The sequence below is a fragment of the Rana temporaria genome, chromosome 1 (assembly GCF_905171775.1).
Source record: "Rana temporaria chromosome 1, aRanTem1.1, whole genome shotgun sequence".
In the NCBI taxonomy this organism is placed as follows: Eukaryota; Metazoa; Chordata; class Amphibia; order Anura; family Ranidae; genus Rana; species Rana temporaria.
Genome location: NC_053489.1, coordinates 58,690,871 through 58,715,898, shown reverse-complemented (window position 1 = coordinate 58,715,898; position 25,028 = coordinate 58,690,871). Strand labels below are relative to the sequence as shown.

The 25,028-nt window shown below is 47.3% G+C and overlaps 1 protein-coding gene across 1 annotated transcript in view; it reads left to right on the top strand.

Moving 5' to 3' along the window:
• Positions 1-25,028, top strand: part of LMBRD2 (LMBR1 domain containing 2) — a 133,701-nt gene that overhangs the window by 69,705 nt on the left and 38,968 nt on the right. The window contains exon 12 of the mRNA XM_040338362.1: positions 290-423. Within this exon, the coding sequence (XP_040194296.1) occupies positions 290-423 (134 nt within the window). The remainder of the gene's footprint in view (positions 1-289; positions 424-25,028) is intronic.

The window sequence follows — 25,028 nt, the reverse complement described above, 5'->3', positions numbered from 1 at the left end:
ACTACGCCGCCGTAACTTACGGCGCAAATTTTCAGGATTCGAACCAAAGCCGGGAAAGTTACGGCGGCGTAGCGTATCTCGGATACGCTGCGCGGGTGCAGATCTATGTGGATCTGCCCCATTATATTTATATGGGACAAGATTTCTTTTTTATTTGGGGTATTGGTGAGGTATGTTTTATATCGAGATATTTTTGTACTTTTTGACAGATATTTGATTCTATTATATATTATTTATTTATAATGAAAAGTTTCATGTTATGTCCATCTTGCCTTTCTCTCACTTCCAGGTGGCTTGTTTTCTCACCATATTCTTCCTGAGTATCTGCGTTTACTCCACAGTCTTCAGGATCAGAGTGTTCAATTATTACTACTTTGCATCACATCATCAGACAGATGCGTACAGCCTCCTGTTCAGCGGCATGTAAGAGAATCAAACTGTTTTTACTACTTTTATCTGCTAAATGAATTAAAGTGGATGTAAACCCACTCTCGTCCTTTCTAAACTACTGCCCTAGTGCTGATCTATAAGGATATACATTCCTCCTGCAAATGTCTCCCCTCTGTCTGTTATGAGGCCTGAAAAACTACAGATTCTTTGGGTGGGTCTGTTGTCTGGAGCTCGGTGGGTGGAGTCGTGATGTCAGTAGACTCCCCGCCCACCTTTACACTTCCCTTGTCAGCATGCATTTTCTCCTGTGTAGTTCTTACACAAAATTCAGCTATGATCACTAACATCCAGTCAAAACCCAGACAAGTAACCACATGACTTTAGCATATCCAATCATGCTGAGGTGTGGAACAGCCAATACTGGGAGAGCTGCAAAAAAAAGGGAAAGGGGTTATTAGTGCGTCCGCTGACACCAATGCTGGGGGTTAATAGTGCGTCCGCTGACACCTATGCTGGGGGCTAATAGTGCGTCCGCTGACACCAATCATGGGGGTTATTAGTGCGTCCGCTGAAACCAGTGCTGGGGGTTATTAGTGCGTCCGCCGACACCAATGCTGGAAGTTATTAGTGCGTCCGCTGACACCAATGCTGGGGGTTAATAGTGCGTCCGCTGACACCAATCATGGGGGTTATTAGTGCGTCCGCTGACACCAATGCTGGGGGTTATTAGTGCGTCCGCTGACACCAATGCTGGGGGTTATTAGTGCGTCCGCTGACACCAATGCTGGTGGTTATTAGTGCGTCCGCTGACACCAATGCTGGGGGTTATTAGTGCGTCCGCTGACACCAATGCTGGGGGTTATTAGTGCGTCCGCTGACACCAATGCTGGTGGTTATTAGTGCGTCCGCTGACACCAATGCTGGGGGTTAATAGTGCGTCCGCTGACACCAAACATGGGGGTTAATAGTGCGTCCGCTGACACCAAACATGGGGGTTATTAGTGCGTCCGCTGACACCAATGCTGGTGGTTATTAGTGCGTCCGCTGACACCAATGCTGGTGGTTGTTAGTGCGTCCGCTGACACCAATGCTGGTGGTTATTAGTGCGTCCGCTGACACCAATGCTGGTGGTTATTAGTGCGTCCGCTGACACCAATGCTGGGGGTTATTAGTGCGTCCGCTGACACCAATGCTGGGGGTTATTAGTGCGTCCGCTGACACCAATGCTGGGGGTTATTAGTGCGTCCGCTGACACCAATGCTGGGGGGGTTATTAGTGCGTCCGCTGACACCAATGCTGGAAGTTATTAGTGGGTCCGCTGACACCAATGCTGGGGGTTAATAGTGCGTCCGCTGACACCAATGCTGGGGGTTAATAGTGCGTCCGCTGACACCAATGCTGGGGGTTATTAGTGCGTCCGCTGACACCAATGCTGGGGGTTATTAGTGCGTCCGCTGACACCAATGCTGGGGGTTATTAGTGCGTCCGCTGACACCAATGCTGGGGGTTATTAGTGCGTCCGCTGACACCAATGCGGGGGGTTAATAGTGCGTCCGCTGACACCAGTGTTGGGGGTTATTAGTGCGTCCGCTGACACCAGTGTTGGGGGTTATTAGTGCGTCCGCTGACACCAGTGTTGGGGGTTATTAGTGCGTCCGCTGACACCAGTGTTGGGGGTTATTAGTGCGTCCGCTGACACCAGTGTTGGGGGTTATTAGTGCGTCCGCTGACACCAGTGTTGGGGGTTATTAGTGCGTCCGCTGACACCAGTGTTGGGGGTTATTAGTGCGTCCGCTGACACCAGTGTTGGGGGTTATTAGTGCGTCCGCTGACACCAATGCTGGGGGTTATTAGTGCGTCCGCTGACACCAATGCTGGGGGTTATTAGTGCGTCCGCTGACACCAATGCTGGGGGTTATTAGTGCGTCCGCTGACACCAATGCTGGTGGTTATTAGTGCGTCAGTAGACTCCCCGCCCACCTTTACACTTCCCTTGTCAGCATGCATTTTCTCCTGTGTAGTTCTTACACAAAATTCAGCTATGATCACTAACATCCAGTCAAAACCCAGACAAGTAACCACATGACTTTAGCATATCCAATCATGCTGAGGTGTGGAACAGCCAATACTGGGAGAGCTGCAAAAAAAAGGGAAAGGGGTCCACCAATGCTGGTGGTTATTAGTGCGTCCGCTGACACCAATGCTGGGGGTTAATAGTGCGTCCGCTGACACCAATGCTGGGGGTTATTAGTGCGTCCGCTGACACCAATGCTGGTGGTTATTAGTGCGTCCGCTGACACCAATGCTGGGGGTTATTAGTGCGTCCGCTGACACCAATGCTGGTGGTTATTAGTGCGTCCGCTGACACCAATGCTGGTGGTTATTAGTGCGTCCGCTGACACCAATGCTGGGGGTTATTAGTGCGTCCGCTGACACCAATGCTGGTGGTTATTAGTGCGTCCGCTGACACCAAACATGGGGGTTAATAGTGCGTCCGCTGACACCAAACATGGGGGTTATTAGTGCGTCCGCTGACACCAATGCTGGTGGTTGTTAGTGCGTCCGCTGACACCAATGCTGGTGGTTATTAGTGCGTCCGCTGACACCAATGCTGGTGGTTATTAGTGCGTCCGCTGACACCAATGCTGGTGGTTATTAGTGTGTCCGCTGACACCAATGCTGGTGGTTATTAGTGCGTCCGCTGACACCAATGCTGGGGGTTATTAGTGCGTCCGCTGACACCAATGCTGGGGGGGTTATTAGTGCGTCCGCTGACACCAATGCTGGAAGTTATTAGTGGGTCCGCTGACACCAATGCTGGGGGTTGATAGTGCGTCCGCTGACACCAATGCTGGGGGTTAATAGTGCGTCCGCTGACACCAATGCTGGGGGTTAATAGTGCGTCCGCTGACACCAATGCTGGGGGTTATTAGTGCGTCCGCTGACACCAATGCTGGGGGTTATTAGTGCGTCCGCTGACACCAATGCTGGGGGTTATTAGTGCGTCCGCTGACACCAATGCTGGGGGTTATTAGTGCGTCCGCTGACACCAATGCTGGGGGTTATTAGTGCGTCCGCTGACACCAATGCTGGGGGTTATTAGTGCGTCCGCTGACACCAATGCTGGGGGTTATTAGTGCGTCCGCTGACACCAATGCTGGGGGTTATTAGTGCGTCCGCTGACACCAATGCGGGGGGTTAATAGTGCGTCCGCTGACACCAGTGTTGGGGGTTATTAGTGCGTCCGCTGACACCAGTGTTGGGGGTTATTAGTGCGTCCGCTGACACCAGTGTTGGGGGTTATTAGTGCGTCCGCTGACACCAGTGTTGGGGGTTATTAGTGCGTCCGCTGACACCAGTGTTGGGGGTTATTAGTGCGTCCGCTTACACCAGTGTTGGGGGTTATTAGTGCGTCCGCTGACACCAGTGTTGGGGGTTATTAGTGCGTCCGCTGACACCAGTGTTGGGGGTTATTAGTGCGTCCGCTGACACCAGTGTTGGGGGTTATTAGTGCGTCCGCTGACACCAGTGTTGGGGGTTATTAGTGCGTCCGCTGACACCAATGCTGGGGGTTATTAGTGCGTCCGCTGACACCAATGCTGGGGGTTATTAGTGCGTCCGCTGACACCAATGCTGGGGGTTATTAGTGCGTCCGCTGACACCAATGCTGGGGGTTATTAGTGCGTCCGCTGACACCAATGCTGGTGGTTATTAGTGCGTCCGCTGACACCAATGCTGGGGGTTATTAGTGCGTCCGCTGACACCAATGCTGGGGGGGGGGTTATTAGTGCGTCCGCTGACACCAATGCTGGAAGTTATTAGTGCGTCCGCTGACACCAATGCTGGAAGTTATTAGTGGGTCCGCTGACACCAATGCTGGGGGTTAATAGTGCGTCCGCTGACACCAATGCTGGGGGTTAATAGTGCGTCCGCTGACACCAATGCTGGGGGTTAATAGTGCGTCCGCTGACACCAATCATGGGGGTTAATAGTGCGTCTGCTGACACCAATCATGGGGGTTATTAGTGCGTCCGCTGACACCATAGCTGGGGGTTATTAGTGCGTCCGCTGACACCAATGCTGGGGGTTATTAGTGTGTCTGCTGACACCAATGCTGGGGGGTTAATAGTGCGTCCGTATAGGGATGTCCAACCAGGTCACAGCCAGGAAGGGATCACATGGCCCCTATGGTAGGTTCATAGTGATCTCTGACCAGGACATGGCCAGGAAGGGATCAAATGGCCTCTATGGTAGGTTCATAGTGATCTCCAACCAGGACATGGCCAGGAAGGGATCACATGGCCCCTATGGTAGGTTCATAGTAATCTCCGACCAGGACATGGCCAGGAAGGGATCGCATGGCCCCTATGGTAGGTTCATAGTGATCTCCAACCATGACATGGCCAGGAAGGGATCACATTGCCCCTTTGGTAGGTTAATGGTGCGCTCCGACCAGGAAGGGATCACATGACCCCTATGGTAGGTTCATAGTGCTCTCTGACAGGACATGGCCAGGAAGGGATCACATGGCCCCTATGATAGGTTCATAGTGATCTCTGACCAGGACATGGCCAGGAAGGGATCACATGGCTCCTATGGTAGGTTCATAGTGATCTCCAACCAGGACATGGCCAGGAAGGGATCAAATGGCCTCTATGGTAGGTTCATAGTGATCTCCGACCAGGACATGGCCAGGAAGGGATCGCATGGCCCCTATGGTAGGTTCATAGTGATCTCCGACCAGGACATGGCCAGGAAGGGATCGCATGGCCCCTATGGTAGATTCATGGTGATCTCCGACCAGGACATGGCCAGGAAGGGATCACATGGCTCTCCGACCAGGAAGGGATCACATTGCCCCTATGGTAGGTTCATAGTGCTCTCCGACCAGGACATGGCCAGGAAGGGATCACATGGCCCCTATGGTAGGTTCATAGTGCTCTCTGACCAGGACATGGCCAGGGAGGGATCACATGGCCCCTATGGTGGGTTCATAGTGATCTCCAACCAGGAAGGGCTCACATGGCTCCTATGGTAGGTTCATAGTGATTTTCAACCAGGACATGGCCAGGAAGGGATCACATGGCCCCTATGGTAGGTTCATAGTGCTCTCCGACCAGGACATGGCCAGGAAGGGATCACATGGCCCCTATGGTAGGTTCATAGTGCTCTCTGACCAGGACATGGCCAGGGAGGGATCACATGGCCCCTATGGTAGGTTCATAGTGATCTCCAACCAGGAAGGGATCACATGGCCCCTATGGTAGGTTCATAGTGATCTCCGACCAGGAAATGGCCAGGAAGGGGTCACATGGCCCCTATGGTAGGTTCATAGTGATCTCTGACCAGGACATGGCCAGGAAGGGGTCACATGGCCCCTATGGTAGGTTCATAGTGATCTCCAACCAGGACATGGCCAGGAAGGGATTACATGGCCCCTATGGTAGGTTCATAGTGCTCTCTGACCAGGACATGGCCAGGGAGGGATCACATGGCCCCTATGGTAGGTTCATAGTGATCTCCAACCAGGAAGGGATCACATGGCTCTTATGGTAGGTTCATAGTGATTTTCAACCAGGACATGGCCAGGAAGGGATCACATGGCCCCTGTGGTAGGTTCATAGTGCTCTCTGACCAGGACATGGCCAGGAAGGGATCACATGGCCCCTATGGTAGGTTCATAATGCTCTCTGACCAGGACATGGCCAGGAAGGGATTACATGGCCCCTATGATAGGTTTATTGTGATCTCCGACCAGCAAATGGCCAGGAAGGGGTCACATGGCACCTATTGTAGGTTCATAGTGATCTCCAACCGGGACATGGCCAGGAAGGGATCATATGGCCCCTATGGGTAGGTTCATAGTGCTCTCCGACCAGGAAGGGATCACATGGCCCCTATGGTAGGTTCATAGTGATCTCCGACCGGGACATGGCTAGGAAGGGATCACATGGCCCCTATGGTAGGTTCATAGTGATCTCCAACCAGGACATGGCCAGGAAGGGATCACATGGCCCCTATGGTAGGTTCATAGTGATCTCCAACCATGACATGGCCAGGAAGGGATCACATTGCCCCTTTGGTAGGTTAATAGTGTGCTCCGACCAGGAAGGGATCACATGACCCCTATGGTAGGTTCATAGTGCTCTCTGACAGGACATGGCCAGGAAGGGATCACATGGCCCCTATGATAGGTTCATAGTGATCTCTGACCAGGACATGGCCAGGAAGGCATCAAATGGCCTCTATGGTAGGTTCATAGTGCTCTCTGACAGGACATGGCCAGGAAGGGATCACATGGCCCCTATGATAGGTTCATAGTGATCTCTGAGCAGGACATGGCCAGGAAGGGATCACATGGCTCCTATGGTAGGTTCATAGTGATCTCCAACCAGGACATGGCCAGGAAGGGATCAAATGGCCTCTATGGTAGGTTCATAGTGATCTCCGACCAGGACATGGCCAGGAAGGGATCACATGGCCCCTATGGTAGGTGCATAGTGCTCTCTGACAGGACATGGCCAGGAAGGGATCACATGGCTCCTATGGTAGGTTCATAGTGATTTTCAACCAGGACATGGCTAGGAAGGGATCACATGGCCTTTATGGTAGGTTCATAGTGATCTCCAACCAGGACATGGCCAGGAAGGGATCAAATGGCCTCTATGGTAGGTTCATAGTGATCTCTGACCAGGACATGGCCAGGAAGGGATCACATGGCCCCTAAGGTTACAGCATTTGTTCACACCTGGCCAAAACTTTTGCACAGTACTGTAGAGAGAACATTGTATATACAAATATGATGGGATGGGGTGACACTTTACCAGATGAGGCATCCCTCTTGAGATTGCATTGGCAGGGTCAGCTCGGTTAGCAGCTATGCTCACCACTGCACCACCAATGTGAGGTAGCATGTCTTTGGAGTGTAGGAGGAAACCGGAGTACCCTTAGGAAACCCACGCAAGCACAGGGAGAGCATGCAAACTCCATGCAGCTAGTGTCCTAGCTGCATGGATTTGAACCATGGACCCCAGTTCTGCAAGGTTCACCACTAAGCCTCTGTGTTGCCCATATGGGGCCTCTGTTCTCTAAGGCCCGCCCCCGCTGTGTAGGGTATATCAGTAATGTCAATTGTCTTGTTTATCCAACTACATTGATAGTTGGTGATTCAGAAGCTCCAAAAACAAAAATGGAGGGCTGATGGGAAGACCCTCCGGTTACTCTAGTGGCAGCCACCACTAGTGTAGTGACCTGTGTTGGTATAGCCGTACCTGGTCCCTGGGAGGGTTCCTCAGACTTTTTGTTGAGTCGTCTTCTAGGAACAGCCAATCGTCTTGTTTGTCCATTTACATTGGTTGATTCAGAAACTCCACACATTCATTTCATTCTTTATTCCACCGCTCTCTGAGTACTCCAAGTATTGGAGATTGTGTTGGCCGGGAATCGAACCCGGGTCAGCTGCTTAGAAAAGCGGCTATGCTAACCACTGCACCACCAACACAAAGGTAGCATGTAGTGTGGGAGGAAACCGGAGTACCCGGAGGAGTACCAGGGAGAACATGAAAACTCCCATGCAGATAGTGTCCTGGTCAGGATTTGAACCAAGGACCCCAGTGCTGCAAGGCTCACCAATAAGCCTCTGTGCTGCCCATATGCGGGCCACTGTTCTCTAAGGCCCGCTGAGCGGGGTACATCAGTTATGTCAACTCAACACACCTCCAGAAGAAATCCAAACTAATCCTAACCTACAATATATGACACTCCTATAATAAGACACACACAAATAACAAAGAGGGGTACAGTGGTCCCCAAATTAGAATGGGGATGCACAGGTGTTCCCAGCATCCCGTGTAGGCAGTCCCATTGCTGTCATCTGGGGTGCAGCGGCTGTACCCAATGTGACATCTGTGTGAGTGCCAGTGCACGGCCCCGAACACACCCAGGGTGCGTCCGCAACTGCACCCACATGGATGTCCTTTTTGGGGTTCACGCAGCCCCCGCACAGGGTACAGATTCATACACCCTGTGTGAGTGAGGCCTTGGACTTCTCCATGAAGGACCTCACTGGTGGGAAGAGTTCTCATTTCTCCAGCAGAGAAAGCCTAAAGAAAGCTGGAAAGACTCCTCCCACCTCTGAAAACAAAAAAGAGTTCCAACCTCCCATCATAGCCGGTCCAACACACGCCTCGAAAATATACAGGCCTCCAACGTCCCCTCATAGCCGGTCCAACACACACCTCAAAAACATACCGGCCTTCAACTTCCCCTTTATAGCCAGTCCAACACACGCCTTAAAAACATACTGACCTCCAACCTTCTGATATAGCCGGTCCAATACACGCCCTAAAAACATACCGACCTACAACCTCCTCATATAGCTGGTCCAATACACGTCCTAAAAACATACCGACCTCCAACCTCCTCATATAGCCAGTCCAACACACGCCTCAAACACATATCGCCTCCAACCCCCCCTAATTGCTGGTCCAACACACGCCTCAAAAACCCAATGTGACATCTGTGTGGGTGCCAGTGCACGGCCCCGAACGCACCCAGGGTGCGTCCGCGCAACTGCACACACATGGGTGTTCTTTTTGAGGTTAACGCAGCCCCCACACAGGGTACAGATTCATAAACCCTGTGTGAGTGAGGCCTTGGACTTCTCCATGAAGGACCTCACTGGTGGGAAGAGTTCTCATTTCTCTAGCAGAGAAGCCTAAAGAAAGCTGGAAAGACTCCTCCCACCTCTGAAGACAAAAGAGTTCCAACCTCCCATCATAGCCGGTCCAACACACGCCTTCGAAAATATACCCGCCTCCAACGTCACCCTCATAGCCGGTCCAACACACGCCTCGAATATACCGGCCTCCAACCTTCCCTTATAGCCGGTCCAACACACGCCTTAAAAACATACTGACCTCCAACTTCCACATACAGCCGTTCCAACACACGCCTTAAAAACATACCGACCTCCAACCTCCTCATATAGCCGGTCCAACACATTCCTTAACCACTTAAGGACCGGACCATTACGCTGTCTAAAGACCTAAGGTGTTTTTACGATTTGCCACTGCGCTGCTTTAACTGGTAATTGCGCGGTCATGCAATGTTGTACCGAAACGAAACTTGCGTCCTTTTCTTCCCACAAATAGAGCTTTCTTTTGATGGTATTTGATTGCCTCTGCGATTTTTATTTTTTGCGATATAAATGGAAAAAGACCGAAAATTTTGAAAAAAAATGATTTTTCTTATAACAAAAAGTAAAAAATATCGAATAAACAAAATTTTAGTCAAACATTTAGGCCAAAATTTATTCAGCCACATGTCTTTAGTAAAAAAAATCGCAATAAGCGTATATATATTGGTTTTCGCAAAAATTATAGCGTCTACAAACTAGGGTACATTTTCTGGAATTTACACAGCTTTTATTTTATGACTGCCTATCTCATTTCTTGAGGTGCTAAAATGGCAGGGCAGTACAAAACCCCCCCAAATGACCCCATTTTGGAAAGTAGACACCCCAAAGAAACTGCTGAGAGGCATGTTGAGTCCATTGAATATTTTTTTTTTTGGTCCCAAGTGATTGAATAATGACAAAAAAAAAAAATTTTTACAAAAAGTTGTCACTAAATGATATATTTCTCACACATGCCATGGTTATATGTGGAATTGCACCCCAAAATACATTCTGCTGCTTCTCCTGAGTACGGGGATACCACATGTGTGGGACTTTTTGGGAGTCTAGCCGCGTACGGGACCCCAAAAACCAAGCACCGCCTTCAGCATTTCTAAGGGTGCAAATTTTTGATTTCACTCCTCACTACCTATTACAGTTTTGAAGGCCATAAAATGCCAAAATAGCACAAAACCCCCCCAAATGACCCCATTTTGGAAAGTAGACACCCCAAGCTATTTGCTGAGAGGCATGTCGAGTCCATGGAATATTTAATATTTTGACACAAGTTGCGGGAATATGACAAACTGATTTTTTTTTTGCACAAAGTTGTCACTAAATGATATATTGCTCACACATTCCATAGTTATATGTGGAATTGCACCCCAAAATACATTCTGCTGCTTCTCCTGAGTACGGGGATACCACATGTGTGGGACTTTTTGGGAGCCTAGCCGCGTACGGGACCCCGAAAACAAAGCACCGCCTTCAAGATTTCTAAGGGCATACATTTTTGATTTCACTCCTCACTACCTATCACAGTTTTGAAGGCCATAAAATGCCAAGATGGCACACAACCCCCCCAAATGACCCCATTTTGGAAAGAAGACACCCCAAGCTATTTGCTGAGAGGCATGTTGAGTCCATGGAATATTTAATTTTTTTGCCCCAAGTCACTGAATAATGACCAAAAAAAATAAATTACAAAACGTTGTCACTAAATGATATATTTCTCACACATGCCATAGGCATATGTGGAATTACACCCCAAAATACATTCTGCTGCTTCTCCTGAGTACGGGGATACCACATATGTGGGACTTTTTGGGAGCCTAGCCGCGTACGGGGCCCCGAAAACCAAGCACCGCCTTCAAGATTTGTGTGAGTGAAATCAAAAATGTATGTCCTTAGAAATCTTGAAGGTGGTGATTGGTTTTCGGGGTCTCATACGCGGCTAGGCTCCCAAAAAGTCCCACACATGTGGTATCCCCGTACTCAGGAGAAGCAGCAGAATGTATTTTGGGGTGCAATTCCACATATAACCATGGCATGTGTGAGAAATATATCATTTAGTGACAATGTTTTGAACATTTTTTTTTGGTCATTATTCAATCACTTGGGGCAAAACAATTAAATATTCCATGGACTCAACATGCCTCTCAGCAAATAGCTTGGGGTGTCTACTTTCCAAAATGGGGTCATTTGGGGGGGTTTTGTGCTATTTTGGCATTTTATGGCCTTCGAAACTGTGATAGGTAGTGAGGAGTGAAATCAAAAATTTACACCCTTAGAAAGCCTGAAGGCGGTGATTGGTTTTTGGGGTCCCGTACGCGGCTAGGCTCCCAAAAAGTCTCACACATGTGGTATCCCCGTACTCAGGAGAAGCAGCAGAATGTATTTTGGGGTGCAATTCCACATATAACCATAGCAAATGACATAAGCTTCTAAATGTTGTGCATAAAATGCCAGGACAATTCAAAACCCCCCCAAATGACCCCATTTTGGAAAGTAGACACCCCAAGCTATTTGCTGAGAGGCATCTCAAGTCCATGGAATATTTTATATTTTGACCCAAGTTGCGGGAAAAATATATATATATATATATATATATATATATATATATATATATATATATATATATATATATATATATATATATATATATATATATATATATATATATATAATATATATATTTTTTTTTTTTGCGCAAAGTTGTCACTAAATGATATATTGCTCTGTTTGAGCAATATATCATTTAGTGACAACTTTGCGCAAAAAAAAAATATATATATATATTTATTTTTCCCGCAACTTATATATAAAATATTCCATGGACTTGAGATGCCTCTCAGCAAATAGCTTGGGGTGTCTACTTTCCAAAATGGGGTCATTTGGGGGGGGTTTTGAATTGTCCTGGCATTTTATGCACAACATTTAGAAGCTTATGTCACACATCACCCACTCTTCTAACCACTTGAAGAAAAAGCCCTTTCTGACACTGTTTGTTTACATAAAAACATATTATTTTTTTGCAAGAAAGTTAAGTTGAACCCCCAAACATTATATATTTTTTTAAAGCAAAGGCCCTACAGATTAAAATGGTGGGTGTTGCAATTTTTTTTTCCACACAGAATTTGCGCAGCGTTTTTTCAAACGCATTTTTTGGGGAAAAAATACACTTTTTTTTATTTTAAAGCACTAAAACACACTATATTGCCCAAATTATTGACGAAATAAAAATTATGATCTTAGGCCGAGTACATGGATACCAAACACGACATACTTTAAAATTGCGCACAAACGCGCAGTGGCGACAAACTACATACATTTTTAAAAGCCTTTACAGGTTACCACATTAGATTTACAGAGTAGGTCTACTGCTAAAATGACTGCCCTTGATCTGCCCTTCGCGGTGATACCTCACATGCATGGTGCAATTGCTGTTTACATATGACTCCAGACCGACGCTTGCGTTCGCCTTTGCGCAAGAGCAGGGGGGGACAGGGATGTTTTTTTCTTTTTTTTTTTTTTTTTTTTATATATTTATTTCGCTTTTTTTATTTTATTTGTTAACTGTTCCTTCCATTTTTTTTTTTTTTTTTACCATTTTTATTGTTATCTCAGGGAATGTAAATATCCCTTATGATAGCAATAGTTAGTGACAGGTACTCTTTTTAAAAAAAAAATGGGGTCTATTAGACCCAAGATCTTTCCTCTGCCCTCAAAGCATCTGACCACACCAAGATCGGTGTGATAAAATGCTTTCCCATATTCCCAATGGCGCTGTTTATATCTGGGGGGGGGGGGACATTCCCTCCCACTGAATGTAAAAGCAGTCTAGAGGCTAATTAGCTGCTAGGACTACTTTTACATGAAAGCCGACCGCTGGCTGAAAAGAATGATACCAAGATGATGCCTAAACCCGCAGGCATCATTCTGGTATAACCATTTAAAGTCCAGCAACATACCAGTACGTTGATGGTTCTTGTTGGACATGTATTGTAACCTTTTTTTTTCATGCAGCCTGTTGGCTGAACGAAAAAAAGATTGATCTGTGGGTATGCCCACCATTAGAATACCTCCCTTCATCCACCCACTTCTAATGGTGGGCATACATGCACCATTTATATATGCCGAAGCATGGGGGCATCCTCCCGCAAAAAAGTTATGCCGTGTGTACGGACTTTTCTATGCCGCGTACACACGGTCGGACTTTTCTATGCCGTGTACACATGGTCAGACTTTTCCACAGGAAAGCCTCCGTAGGAATGTCAACCGTATGTACGCGGCATTAGGAGCAAAATCGCTCCTCCGCCCCTAATGCCCCCATGCTTTGGCATATATGCTCTTTTTTGAACTGTGGTGGTGAAATGACCTCCTACAGCATTGGAGTCGCGGCTTTATATATATCGTGGGAGCAAACGCTGTTGCTGTCACGCTAAATAAATCCGCGCTGCAACTGAATGGCGTACCTGCTAAGCAAATGATGGTTAACATTAAAACAAAGTAACATTCCAGTATAACAGTAAGATCATACCATACCTGCAAAGCAAATACCTATAAAAAAAACATAGTAAAAAATAAAACATTTTTTAACGCAACCTGTGCCTAAAATATATATATATATATATATATATATATATATATATATATATATATATATATATATATATATATATATATATATATATATATACCGAAGCATGGGGGCATCCTCCCGCAAAAAAGTTATGCCGCGTACACACGGTCGGACTTTTCTATGCCGCGTACACACGGTCGGACTTTTCTATGCCGTGTACACATGGTCAGACTTTTCCACGGAAGAGCCTCCGTAGGAATGTCAACCGTATGTACGCGGCATTAGGAGCAAAATCGCTCCTCCGCCCCTAATGCCCCCATGCTTCGGCATATATGCTCTTTTTTGAACTGTGGTGGTGAAATGACCTCCTACAGCATTGGAGTCGCGGCTTTATATATATCGTGGGAGCAAACGCTGTTGCTGTCACGCTAAATAAATCCGCGCTGCAACTGAATGGCGTACCTGCTAAGCAAATGATGGTTAACATTAAAACAAAGTAACATTCCAGTATAACAGTAAGATCATACCATACCTGCAAAGCAAATACCTATAAAAAAAACATAGTAAAAAATAAAACATTTTTTAACGCAACCTGTGCCTAAAATATATATATATATATATATATATATATATATATATATATATATATATATATATATATACCGAAGCATGGGGGCATCCTCCCGCAAAAAAGTTATGCCGCGTACACACGGTCGGACTTTTCTATGCCGCGTACACACGGTCGGACTTTTCTATGCCGTGTACACATGGTCAGACTTTTCCACGGAAGAGCCTCCGTAGGAATGTCAACCATATGTACGCGGCATTAGGAGCAAAATCGCTCCTCCGCCCCTGCTGCCCCCATGCTTCGGCATATATGCTCTTTTTTTTAACTGTGGTGGTGAAATCACCTTCTACAGCACTGGAGTCGCGGCTTTATATATCGTGGGAGCAAACGCTGTTGCTGTCAAGATAAATAAGTCCACGCAACAGCTGAATGGCGTACCTAAAAACAGTAAAGTAAATTACATACCTGAAAAGCAAGCATGAAAAAACATAACAATAAAACTTTGCAGAATAGAATACAGTAAAAAAGAGAAGAACAATAGAGAGAGAATAGAGAGGGAGAGAACAATAAAACGACAACTATTTTTTATTTTTTTACTATTTTTTTTTTTTTTTTTTTAACACTTTTTTTTGTAACGAACTGTTCATCTTTTCGGTTCCAGGTTTGGGTCTCTCAAAATGCGATGGCATCTTGGGAGACCCTGTGTAAGTGTACTTAGCCTGTGAAATGTTTTACCCTACACTAATAATTAACTCGTGTGTGGAAGCGTTCAAAACATTCACCAATACAAAGACCAGGATTGTCAGGACAGCGGGGACAAAAATAACGGGTGTCACGCCTAAATCCGCGCTTTCTACAGACACAACATTTTCTTTGGTGTGCTCGTTGGGTAAGGGTACTCTCGAGGGCATACGAAAAATGCCTCTCATGCAGTCGGCTTACTGCATTTGGTAGGGGATGGTGAGGTACAGTACCGCCTGGATACAGGAGTTCTGTGATGATATCCTTCTGGAATTGAAGGAAGGATCCATTCTGTCCTGAAGCTTTGTATAAGACAAAAGCATTCAGTAGAGCCAATTGAAATAAATGTAGAGACACTTTTTTGTACCAGCGTCTCGTCTTACGGACAATATGATACGGCGCCATCAACTGGTCGTTGAGGTCCACCCCTCCCATATTTTGGTTATATTCGTGGATACAGAGGGGTTTCTCCACAACACCAGTCGCCGTACGAATTTGTACTGTCGTGTCTGCGTGAAGGGTGGTAAGAACGAAAACATTCTTATTGTCCCGCCACTTCACAGCGAGCAAATTTTTACATCTGAAGCAGGCTCTCGCCCCCAGGCTAAGACGGGCATCTACAAGCCTCTGGGGGAAGCCCCGGCGATTAGGTCGCACGGTGCCACATGCTCCAATCTGATGATCAAACAAGTGACTAAAAAGTGGCACGCTGCTGTAATAATTGTCCACGTATAAGTGGTACCCCTTTCCGAATAAGGGTGACACCAAGTCCCAAACGATCTTGCCAGCGCTCCCCATGTAATCTGGGCATCCTTCCGGCTCTACCTCACTATCTTTGCCCTCCTAAACCCTAAAGCTCCATGTGTAGCCTGTGGCCCTGTCACAGAGCTTATAGAGCTTGACCCCGTATCTGGCACGCTTGTTGGGAAGGTATTGTTTGAAAGACAAGCGGCCAGAAAATTTAATTAGGGACTCGTCAATGCATACAACCTGCTGGGGATTAAACAAGGCTGCAAAACGTTCGTTGAAATGGTTTATGAGGGGCCGAATTTTGTAGAGCCGGTCAAATTCAGGGTCTCCACGTGGACGACAAAGTGCATTGTCACTGAAATGCAGGAACCGCAGGATCGCCTTGTATCGTTTCCTGGCCATGTGAGCAGAGAACACGGGCATATGGTCAATTGGATGTGTGGACCAATACATCCGCAATTCCTGAAATTGGTGTATGCCCATGTTGAGGGTAAGGCCCAGAAAGGTCTTAAATTCGGAAACCTCAATATGTTTCCATTCTTTGGCAAGGAGGGTCTGGGGATTAGCGGCGATGTAGGTACCAGCATATAAATTACTCTGGTCCACAATATATCTATAGAGATCTTCCGTGAAATACAGCGAATAAAAATCAAGTGCCATAAAATTAGCTGTATCCACCTGAATACCGGGTTGGCCAGTGAATGGGGGAAGTACGGGTGCTGCAGAAGTGGTGGGGACCCAATCAGGATAGGCGAATTCTGCAGGAAGGGCACTATGGGCACGACGGGCCTGTCTTTGTCTTCTTCTTGGTGGCAGCGGGACACTACTTGTGCTTGCCACCTCGCCAGCTTGAACTGCACTTATGGGACTCGCCACGTCACCAAGTGTTACTGCAGTGCTGGATGAACGACCAGGGTGTACTAGGCCGCTGGTGCTTGCCAATCCACCAGAAGGAATGGCGGCGCTAGTACTGGCTCTCTGCTCCATACAAGGGTCCTGCGGTTCTTGCTGCTCAACAACATCAGAACGGGGTCGGGTACGCCTGGCCTTAGCAGGGACCACAACTCCGTCGTCCGAGCTATGTGACATGGAGCCGCTGTCGTAAACAGGTTCGTATTCTAAACCAGATTCTGTCAGATGCGTGACCTCCTCTTCTTCACTATCTGACATGCACAGAATCCTGACGGCCTCTTCACCAGTGTACATTCGCTTTGCCATTTTGGGCTCTAAATTTAGTGGTACACTGGTGATGATTCACGGGTAAAAAAAGCACCTGACTATAGAAAAGAAAATGTAGAAAACGCTTCCAAAAAAACTGTTAGCGATCGCAGGGATCAGACCTGTCTCTGCGAACGCTGCAGTTGTGTGTTGTGTTTTTGAAGTGACAGTGATCGATCGATACTGCACTTGGGTGGGTTGGGCTGGGTAGAGGGGGGGAAACGCAGGTGCTAGCGGGTATCTGGGCTGATTCCGCTAACAATGCGTTTTTGGGAACCCTAAACTGCTGGGTACGCTAGTATAGATCTGATCAGATCAGGTATCGATCCGTTCAGATACTATACCACTAAGGGGGGTGTATGCTTTGCGAGTGGGTGTAAGCGGTACTGGCACTAACCTAACACTGCCTGGGGCGACGCAGACCCTGACTGACGCTAAAATTTAATTTATATCACCCGCCGGGCGATCAGGGGGTTAAACCTTTATTGGGTTATATACGGCAGGTGCCCTGATGCTATAAACAGCAAACTAACTAACCAGCGTCAACCGTAACACTTATACGGTGATCACTGGTGAAAGGGTTAACTAGGTAGCAATCAGGGGTTAAAAACTTTATTTATGGGGGTACCTAACGCTATAGAACCTGGCGGCGAACCTCAAAAAATACTAACTGCCTAGCGGCAACAGTGACACTAATATAGCGATCAGAAAATCGATCGCTTAGTGACACTGGCAATAGGGGGTGAAAGGGTTAACTAGGGCGGTGATCAAGGGGTTAAACCTTTATTAGGGGGGGTAGGGGGCTACCCTGGACCTAAAGGGGGCTAAAACTAACTGCCCTAACACTTTTTTTTTGTCACACTGACACTAAATGCAGTAATCAGAAAATAAATGACACTGCATTCAGTGACACTGTGACAGTGGACTGGGGGGTTGATCGGCGGTGACTGGAGGGGTTAAATGTGCCTAAATGTACAGGTGTTAGTGTAGTGTTGGGGTGCAAATTACTTGTGTGATGTCTTCTCTCCGCAGCGGTGGTCGATATGACCACCACGAGAAGAGATCACACAGTTCCTCCTTCCTGTGTTTACACTAAACACAGGAAGAGGAGGGGGGAGTTCAGGCATTGGCTCAGAGCGATCGCAAGGGGATGGCTGAAAACGGACAGCCATCCCCTCATCCCGGATCGCTTCTGGAGCCTACGGAACCGCCGCATGTACCGGGGGGGGGGGGTCCAATCGGACCCCCGTCCGGCGTCTAGGCAGGGACGTACAGGTACGCCAATGTGCCTGTACGTGCCATTCTGCCGACGTATATGTACATGCGGCGGTCCGGAAACCGGTTAAAAACATACCAGCCTCCAACCTCCTCATATAGCCAGTCCAACACACACCTCGAACAAATACCGCCTCCAACCTCCCCTAATTGCTGGTCCAACACATGCCTCAAAAACCCAATGTGACATCTGTGTGGGTGCCGCTGCACGGCCCCGAACGCACTTAGGGTGCGTCCGCGCAACTGCACCCACATGGATGTCCTTTTTGGGGTTAACGCAGCCCCCACACAGGGTACAGATTCATACACCCCGTGTGAGTGAAGCCTTGGACTTCTCCATGAAGGACCTCACTGGTGGGAAGAGTTCTTATTTCTTCAGCAGAGAAAGCCTAAGGAAAGCTGGAAAGACTCCTCCCACCTCTGAAAACAAAAAATAGTTTCAACCTCCCATCATAGCCAGTCCAACACATGCCTCGAAAATATACCGGCCTGCAACGTCCCCTCATAGCCGGTCCAACACACGCCTTAAAAACATACCGGCCTTCAACTTCCCCTTTTATAGCCACACGCCTCAAAAACCCAATGTGACATCTGTGTGGGTGCTGCTGCACGGCCCCGAATGCACTTAGGGTGCATCCGTGCAACTGCACCCACATGGATGTCTTTTTTAGGGTTAACGCAGCCCCCACACAGGGTACAGATTCATACACCCCGTGTGAGTGAGGCCTTTGACTTCTCCATGAAGGACCTCACTGGTGGGAAAGCCTAAAGAAAGCTGAGAGGACTCCTCACACCTCTGAAGATTAAAAAAAAGAGTCCCAACCTCCCATTATAGCCGGTCCAACACACGTCTCAAAAACATACCGGCCTCCAACCCCCTCTTATAGCTGGTCCAACACATGTCTCAAAAACATCCCGGCCTTCAACCTCATACCAGTACGTTGATGGTTCTTGTTGGACATGTATTGTAACCTTTTTTTTTCATGCAGCCTGTTGGCTGAACGAAAAAAAGATTGATCTGTGGGTATGCCCACCATTAGAATACCTCCCTTCATCCACCCACTTCTAATGATGGGCATACATGCACCATTTATATATGCCGAAGCATGGGGGCATCCTCCCGCAAAAAAGTTATGCCGCGTACACACGGTCAGACTTTTCTATGCCGCGTACACACGGTCGGACTTTTCTATGCCGTGTACACATGGTCAGACTTTTCCACGGGAAAGCCTCCGTAGGAATGTCAACCGTATGTACGCGGCATTAGGAGCAAAATCGCTCCTCCGCCCCTAATGCCCCCATGCTTCGGCATATATGCTCTTTTTTGAACTGTGGTGGTGAAATCACCTCCTACAGCATTGGAGTCGCGGCTTTATATATATCGTGGGAGCAAACGCTGTTGCTGTCACGCTAAATAAATCCGCGCTGCAACTGAATGGCGTACCTGCTAAGCAAATGATGGTTAACATTAAAACAAAGTAACATTACAGTATAACAGTAAGATCATACCATACCTGCAAAGCAAATACCAATAAAAAAAACATAGTAAAAAATAAAACATTTTTTAACGCAACCTGTGCCTAAAATATATATATATATATATATATATATATATATATATAGATAGATAGATAGATAGATAGATAGATAGATAGATAGATAGATAGATAGATAGATAGATAGAGAGAGAGAGAGAGAGAGAGAGAGAGAGAGAGAGAGAGAGAGAGAGAGATATATATATATATATAGAGATATATATATATATATATATATATATATATATATATAGAGATATATATATGCATGCCGAAGCATGGGGGCATCCTCCCGCAAAAAAGTAATGCCGCGTACACGCGGTCGAACTTTTCTATGCCGTGTACACACGGTCGGACTTTTCTATGCCGTGTACACATGGTCAGACTTTTCCACGGGAAAGCCTCCGTAGGAATGTCAACCGTATGAACGCGGCATTAGGAGCAAAATCGCTCCTCCGCCCCTGCTGCCCCCATGCTTCGGCATATATGCTCTTTTTTTTAACTGTGGTGGTGAAATCACCTCCTACAGCACTGGAGTCGCGGCTTTATATATCGTGGGAGCAAACGCTGTTGCTGTCAAGATAAATAAGTCCGCGCAACAGCTGAATGGCGTACCTGAAAACAGTAAAGTAAATTACATACCTGAAAAGCAAGCATGAAAAAACATAACAATAAAACTTTGCAGAATAGAATACAGTAAAAAAGAGAAGAACAATAGAGAGAGAATAGAGAGGGAGAGAACAATAAAACGACAACTATTTTTTTTTTCCTTTTTTTTTTTTTAACACTTTTTTTTGTAACGAACTGTTCAACTTTTCGGTTCCAGGTTTGGGTCTCTCAAAATGCGATGGCATCTTGGGAGACCCTGTGTAAGTGTACTTAGCCTGTGAAATGTTTTACCCTACACTAATAATTAACTTGTGTGTGGAAGCGTTCAAAACATTCACCAATACAAAGACCAGGATACCAGAATACCGCCTCCAACCTCCCCTAATTGCTGGTCCAACACACGCCTCAAAAACCCAATGTGACATCTGCGTGGGTGCCGCTGCACGGCCCCGAACGCACTTAGAGTGCGTCCGCGCAACTGCACCCACATGGATGTCCTTTTTGGGGTTAACGCAGCCCCCACACAGGGTACAGATTCATACACCCCGTGTGAGTGAGGCCTTGGACTTCTCCATGAAGGACCTCACTGGTGGGAAGAGTTCTTATTTCTTCAGAAGAGAAAGCCGGAAAGACTCCTCCCACCTCTGAAAACAAAAAAGAGTTTCAACCTCCCATCATAGCCGGTCCAACACATACCTTGAAAATATACCGGCCTGCAACGTCCCCTCATAGCCGGTCCAACACACTCCTTAAAAACATACCGGCCTTCAACTTCCCCTTTTATAGCCGGTCCAACACACGCCTCAAAAACATACCAGCCTTCAACTTCCCCTTTTATAGCCACACGCCTCAAAAACCCAATGTGACATCTGTGTGGGTGCCGCTGCACGGCCCCGAATGCACTTAGGGTGCATCCGTGCAACTGCACCCACATGGATGCCCCCACACAGGGTACAGATTCATACACCCCGTGTGAGTGAGGCCTTGGACTTCTACATGAAGGACCTCACTGGTGGGAAAGCCTAAAGAAAGCTGAGAGGACTCCTCACACCTCTGAAGACAAAAAAAAGAGTTCCAACCTCCCATTATAGCCGGTCCAACACACGTCTCAAAAACATACCGGCCTCCAACCCCCTCTTATAGCTGGTCCAACACATGTCTCAAAAACATCCCGGCCTTCAACCTCCCTCATAGCTGGTCCAACACACGCCTCAAAAACATACCGGTCTTCAACCTTCTTCTAAGCCGGTCCAACACATACCTCAAAAGCCTACCCACCTCCAAACTTCACAACATAATTACTTGATGTCGCGTTACAATACATAAATCAAACATAATCAGTCACCTGTAGTGACCTGTGTTGGTACAGCCGTACCTGGTCCCTGGGAGGGTTCCTCAGACTTTTTGCAGAGTCGACCAATTGTTAACCCTCTCTGGCCAGTCCCTACTCTTCTTTGTCCTTTTCCAGGATGAAGCTTTTTATTTTCAATACATATAGAGCAAAGTTTAGCGGTTACAGTATAAAATCTCTGCACCTACAGGGAAGAAATTCTCACAGTGTCTTATGACACCAGGCACCAAGCTTGGCGGTTTCTATGAAAAGGTGTAGGACATAAATTCGTGGTGGTTTCTGTATGTACAGGACTTGGGTCTTGGGTGATGGTATGTTATGGAATGCACAGTTGATCCAGAGGAAGGCAAAAACCCTTGTGCAGCATCGCAGCATCGCGTAATTTGCTCCAACTGGGAAAAAATTCCTTCCTGACCCCCGAAGGCGATCGGATTACTCCCTGGATCAACCGTCTGTGGTGTAGAGTAAAGAATAGCGCTCTTTACTTAAAGTGTTAGTTCACCTTTTCCGTGAGACAAAGTCCATGTGGTAAATTGTCCCATGATGCTAGGATTTTCCTAAACCTAGCTATGAGGCCCAAATGGGCACCCCCTCTGTACTGGGGAACAGACTGCACCCTACTACATCCCTCCAATAGTTGATTTGCATTGCTGGGAGGTGCTTCAGGGGTGTGGTTAAATAGAACAAAATAGGTCTGCCAGTAAAAATCTCCCCCAGTCAGAAAATGGCAGTCAAGCAGCTGAGTCCGTGGAGCAGGGCCGGTATGCTGATGAGCTGGGCGGGAGAGCTGTCAGGCTGTGGCCCCGATGAGTTGTTTGCTCTTGCAGGCTGGCAGCTGTTCTGTGCGGCAGGGAGCGGCAGCAATCGACTGTGTCTGCAATGCGGCCTCCGGATGTAGTGGGGCTTGAGCGGGAGAGCTGTCACCAAGTGGTGGCTTTCGGGAAAGGCTCAGAGATTTCCAAGGATGATGTCACTATGCCCCCCAGCATGCTGATGTCATCCTTAGAAAATATTGGAGCCGTTGGCGAAAACCTCCGAAACTTTCCAAAGGGAAAGCATTCACAAAGTGGTGGAGCTCAAGCCACATCCTGCGGTTGTGTGGCCTTCGGTAAAGGCTCGCGGATTCCTGAGGATGATGTCACTGCGTCCCCCAACGTGGTGATTTCATCCTTGTGAATCCCAAAGCCTTTGCCAAAAGCCGCGCAGCTGTGGGATGTGGCTTGAGTTCCACCACTTGGTGACGCCTTTCTTTTCATTTTGTTTCATTGCAGCAACAGTCTATATTTAGATGGGTGCGCCCCCTCCTGTCTGGTGTATATGCTTTAATGGCCCTCTGATGGTGCTGGAGATGAGACCATTGGCTACGGCTTCAGACTTTCGCTGATGTAGGAAAAGCCTTCAAAGATCTTCTGCTCCCACCTCTCTATCCTCATCTCATTTTCGTTGCAGATCAAACATTCCTCTATTTTCATTCTTCTAGGTTCCGGTTTCTTGGGAAGCTGAAAAAGGGAAAAAGACATTCATCAATGTTTCTGATTTATACAGGAAATGGTAACAAAGCTTGGTGAACCCAACCCCCCGATGTCAGCCAATTACCCCAAGAAGGCTCCTTCAACCACATCTCCCTCTAGTGGTCAGAAGAAGCCTTACACTGCATTGTCACACCCAAGGACCGAAATGTCACATATTCCTGTGAGGTCTTTAGATGTGGGGGCTGCATTCACTCTCTTTGTTTCATTTCAGGATAAGTGCAGGTACAGGACAATACCTGTTAATCCTGCCAGAAATGTAGTGTCCTTGTAAAGCAAGCCATAGATTATACAATTTTCTTTCCTTCCACCACAGGTGGAAGAAAAGAATATCGCTCGATTCCCCCCATCAACACATTCAGTGATGATAGAGCAATCCCCCCCCCCCCCCACTGCACTATTGTGTTCTGGTGGGGTGCTTCAATGTTGGAAGAACTAATGATCACTGCTGGTGGCAGAAGCCACTGACAGTGATCGTATGCAGAATATCAGACAGGCTGGTTGTACCCAATCGATGGATCAACTTCAGTACAACCAGCCTGCCCATAGATGGATGGAATCTCGGCTGAACCGGCTGAGATTCAATCCATCTAAGGCTGGCTTAAGTTCCCAGACCATGTGATTGTCTCAGACCATGTGATTGTGCAGCAACTGCAAAGTCCCAGAGAAATGTGAGGATTCTGTACATAACATACGTTTTATATGTATGTGAGGTAAAGAAGAGCCTGGGGCTGAACCCCCCCCCCTCCATTGTACATGGACTCCTCCATTATTCGTATACTTACCATCCTTGCTGGAAGCGGTGAGGGTGATATTCCTTTCTCTATGTACTTCCAGTTGATCGTGCTGAAGAACGGGTGATATCTGATGCCCTGTACCTCGATTGATCGATCTTTCTGGTCAACCTGTAAGAGCTGTAAAGGAGAAAGAAACATGATAAGAAACCACGTGAGAGTAATAGCGATATGTGAACAATACAACCCCCGTTTTATGATTGGATACTGACAGTGACATATTTCAACTTCTGTGATCTTGCTTTTACTCCCCCTACTATGTCATGCTTGGATCGAGTCATAGCATGGCACCCTATTGTGTAATATTGGATCGGGTCGTAGCATGGCACCCTATTGTGTAATATTGGATCGGGAGGAAGGAAAACGTAGTATAGCACTAAAAATAAAACAAGATTTTTGGCAATGAATTGTTATGAAGAAGATCTTTCAGTGCGGGTCAGTGTGATAGCAGCCTAATAGTTGTCACCCCTTTTATAGGTGCTAATATGTCCATTGTATGTGTTTTATACACTGACCTCCCTTTTCCTCTTCCAGCTTCTTCTGCCATCGCTCTCCAGGCTGCTGGAAAGATCCCAGGAGAGGTGCACTTGGTATCACTCGCCCTGGGACAGGAGGTGGCGCTGCAGAGGAAGCATCGGCTTATGCGGCTCCTGCTCCCTCCACGGCCAGATTGCGATCGCTGACTCCCTCCCCCCCCCCCAGAATGCGTTTCCCTGGTTTGAGGCCAGGGGCCACATCAGAGGGCTCTGAGGGCCACGGTTAAGCAGTCAGCATGCTGAAAGTACTGCTATAACCCACATGAATGTGCAATCGTGTTTCCTAATATCCTGAGAAGGATTGTATATGACCTGGAAAGGGTTTTGTCTGTTATGAGAAGGTAATACTCACCCTATATAGGAGATCCTGGAGAGGAGTCGTTGTGGGTTGATCGATTTCTTTCCAAAGGTCTAAGAGGTTGTGTTGTAAATTCTTATGTAGAAGCTTGCCCATGGCCATCTCGTATACGATTGCT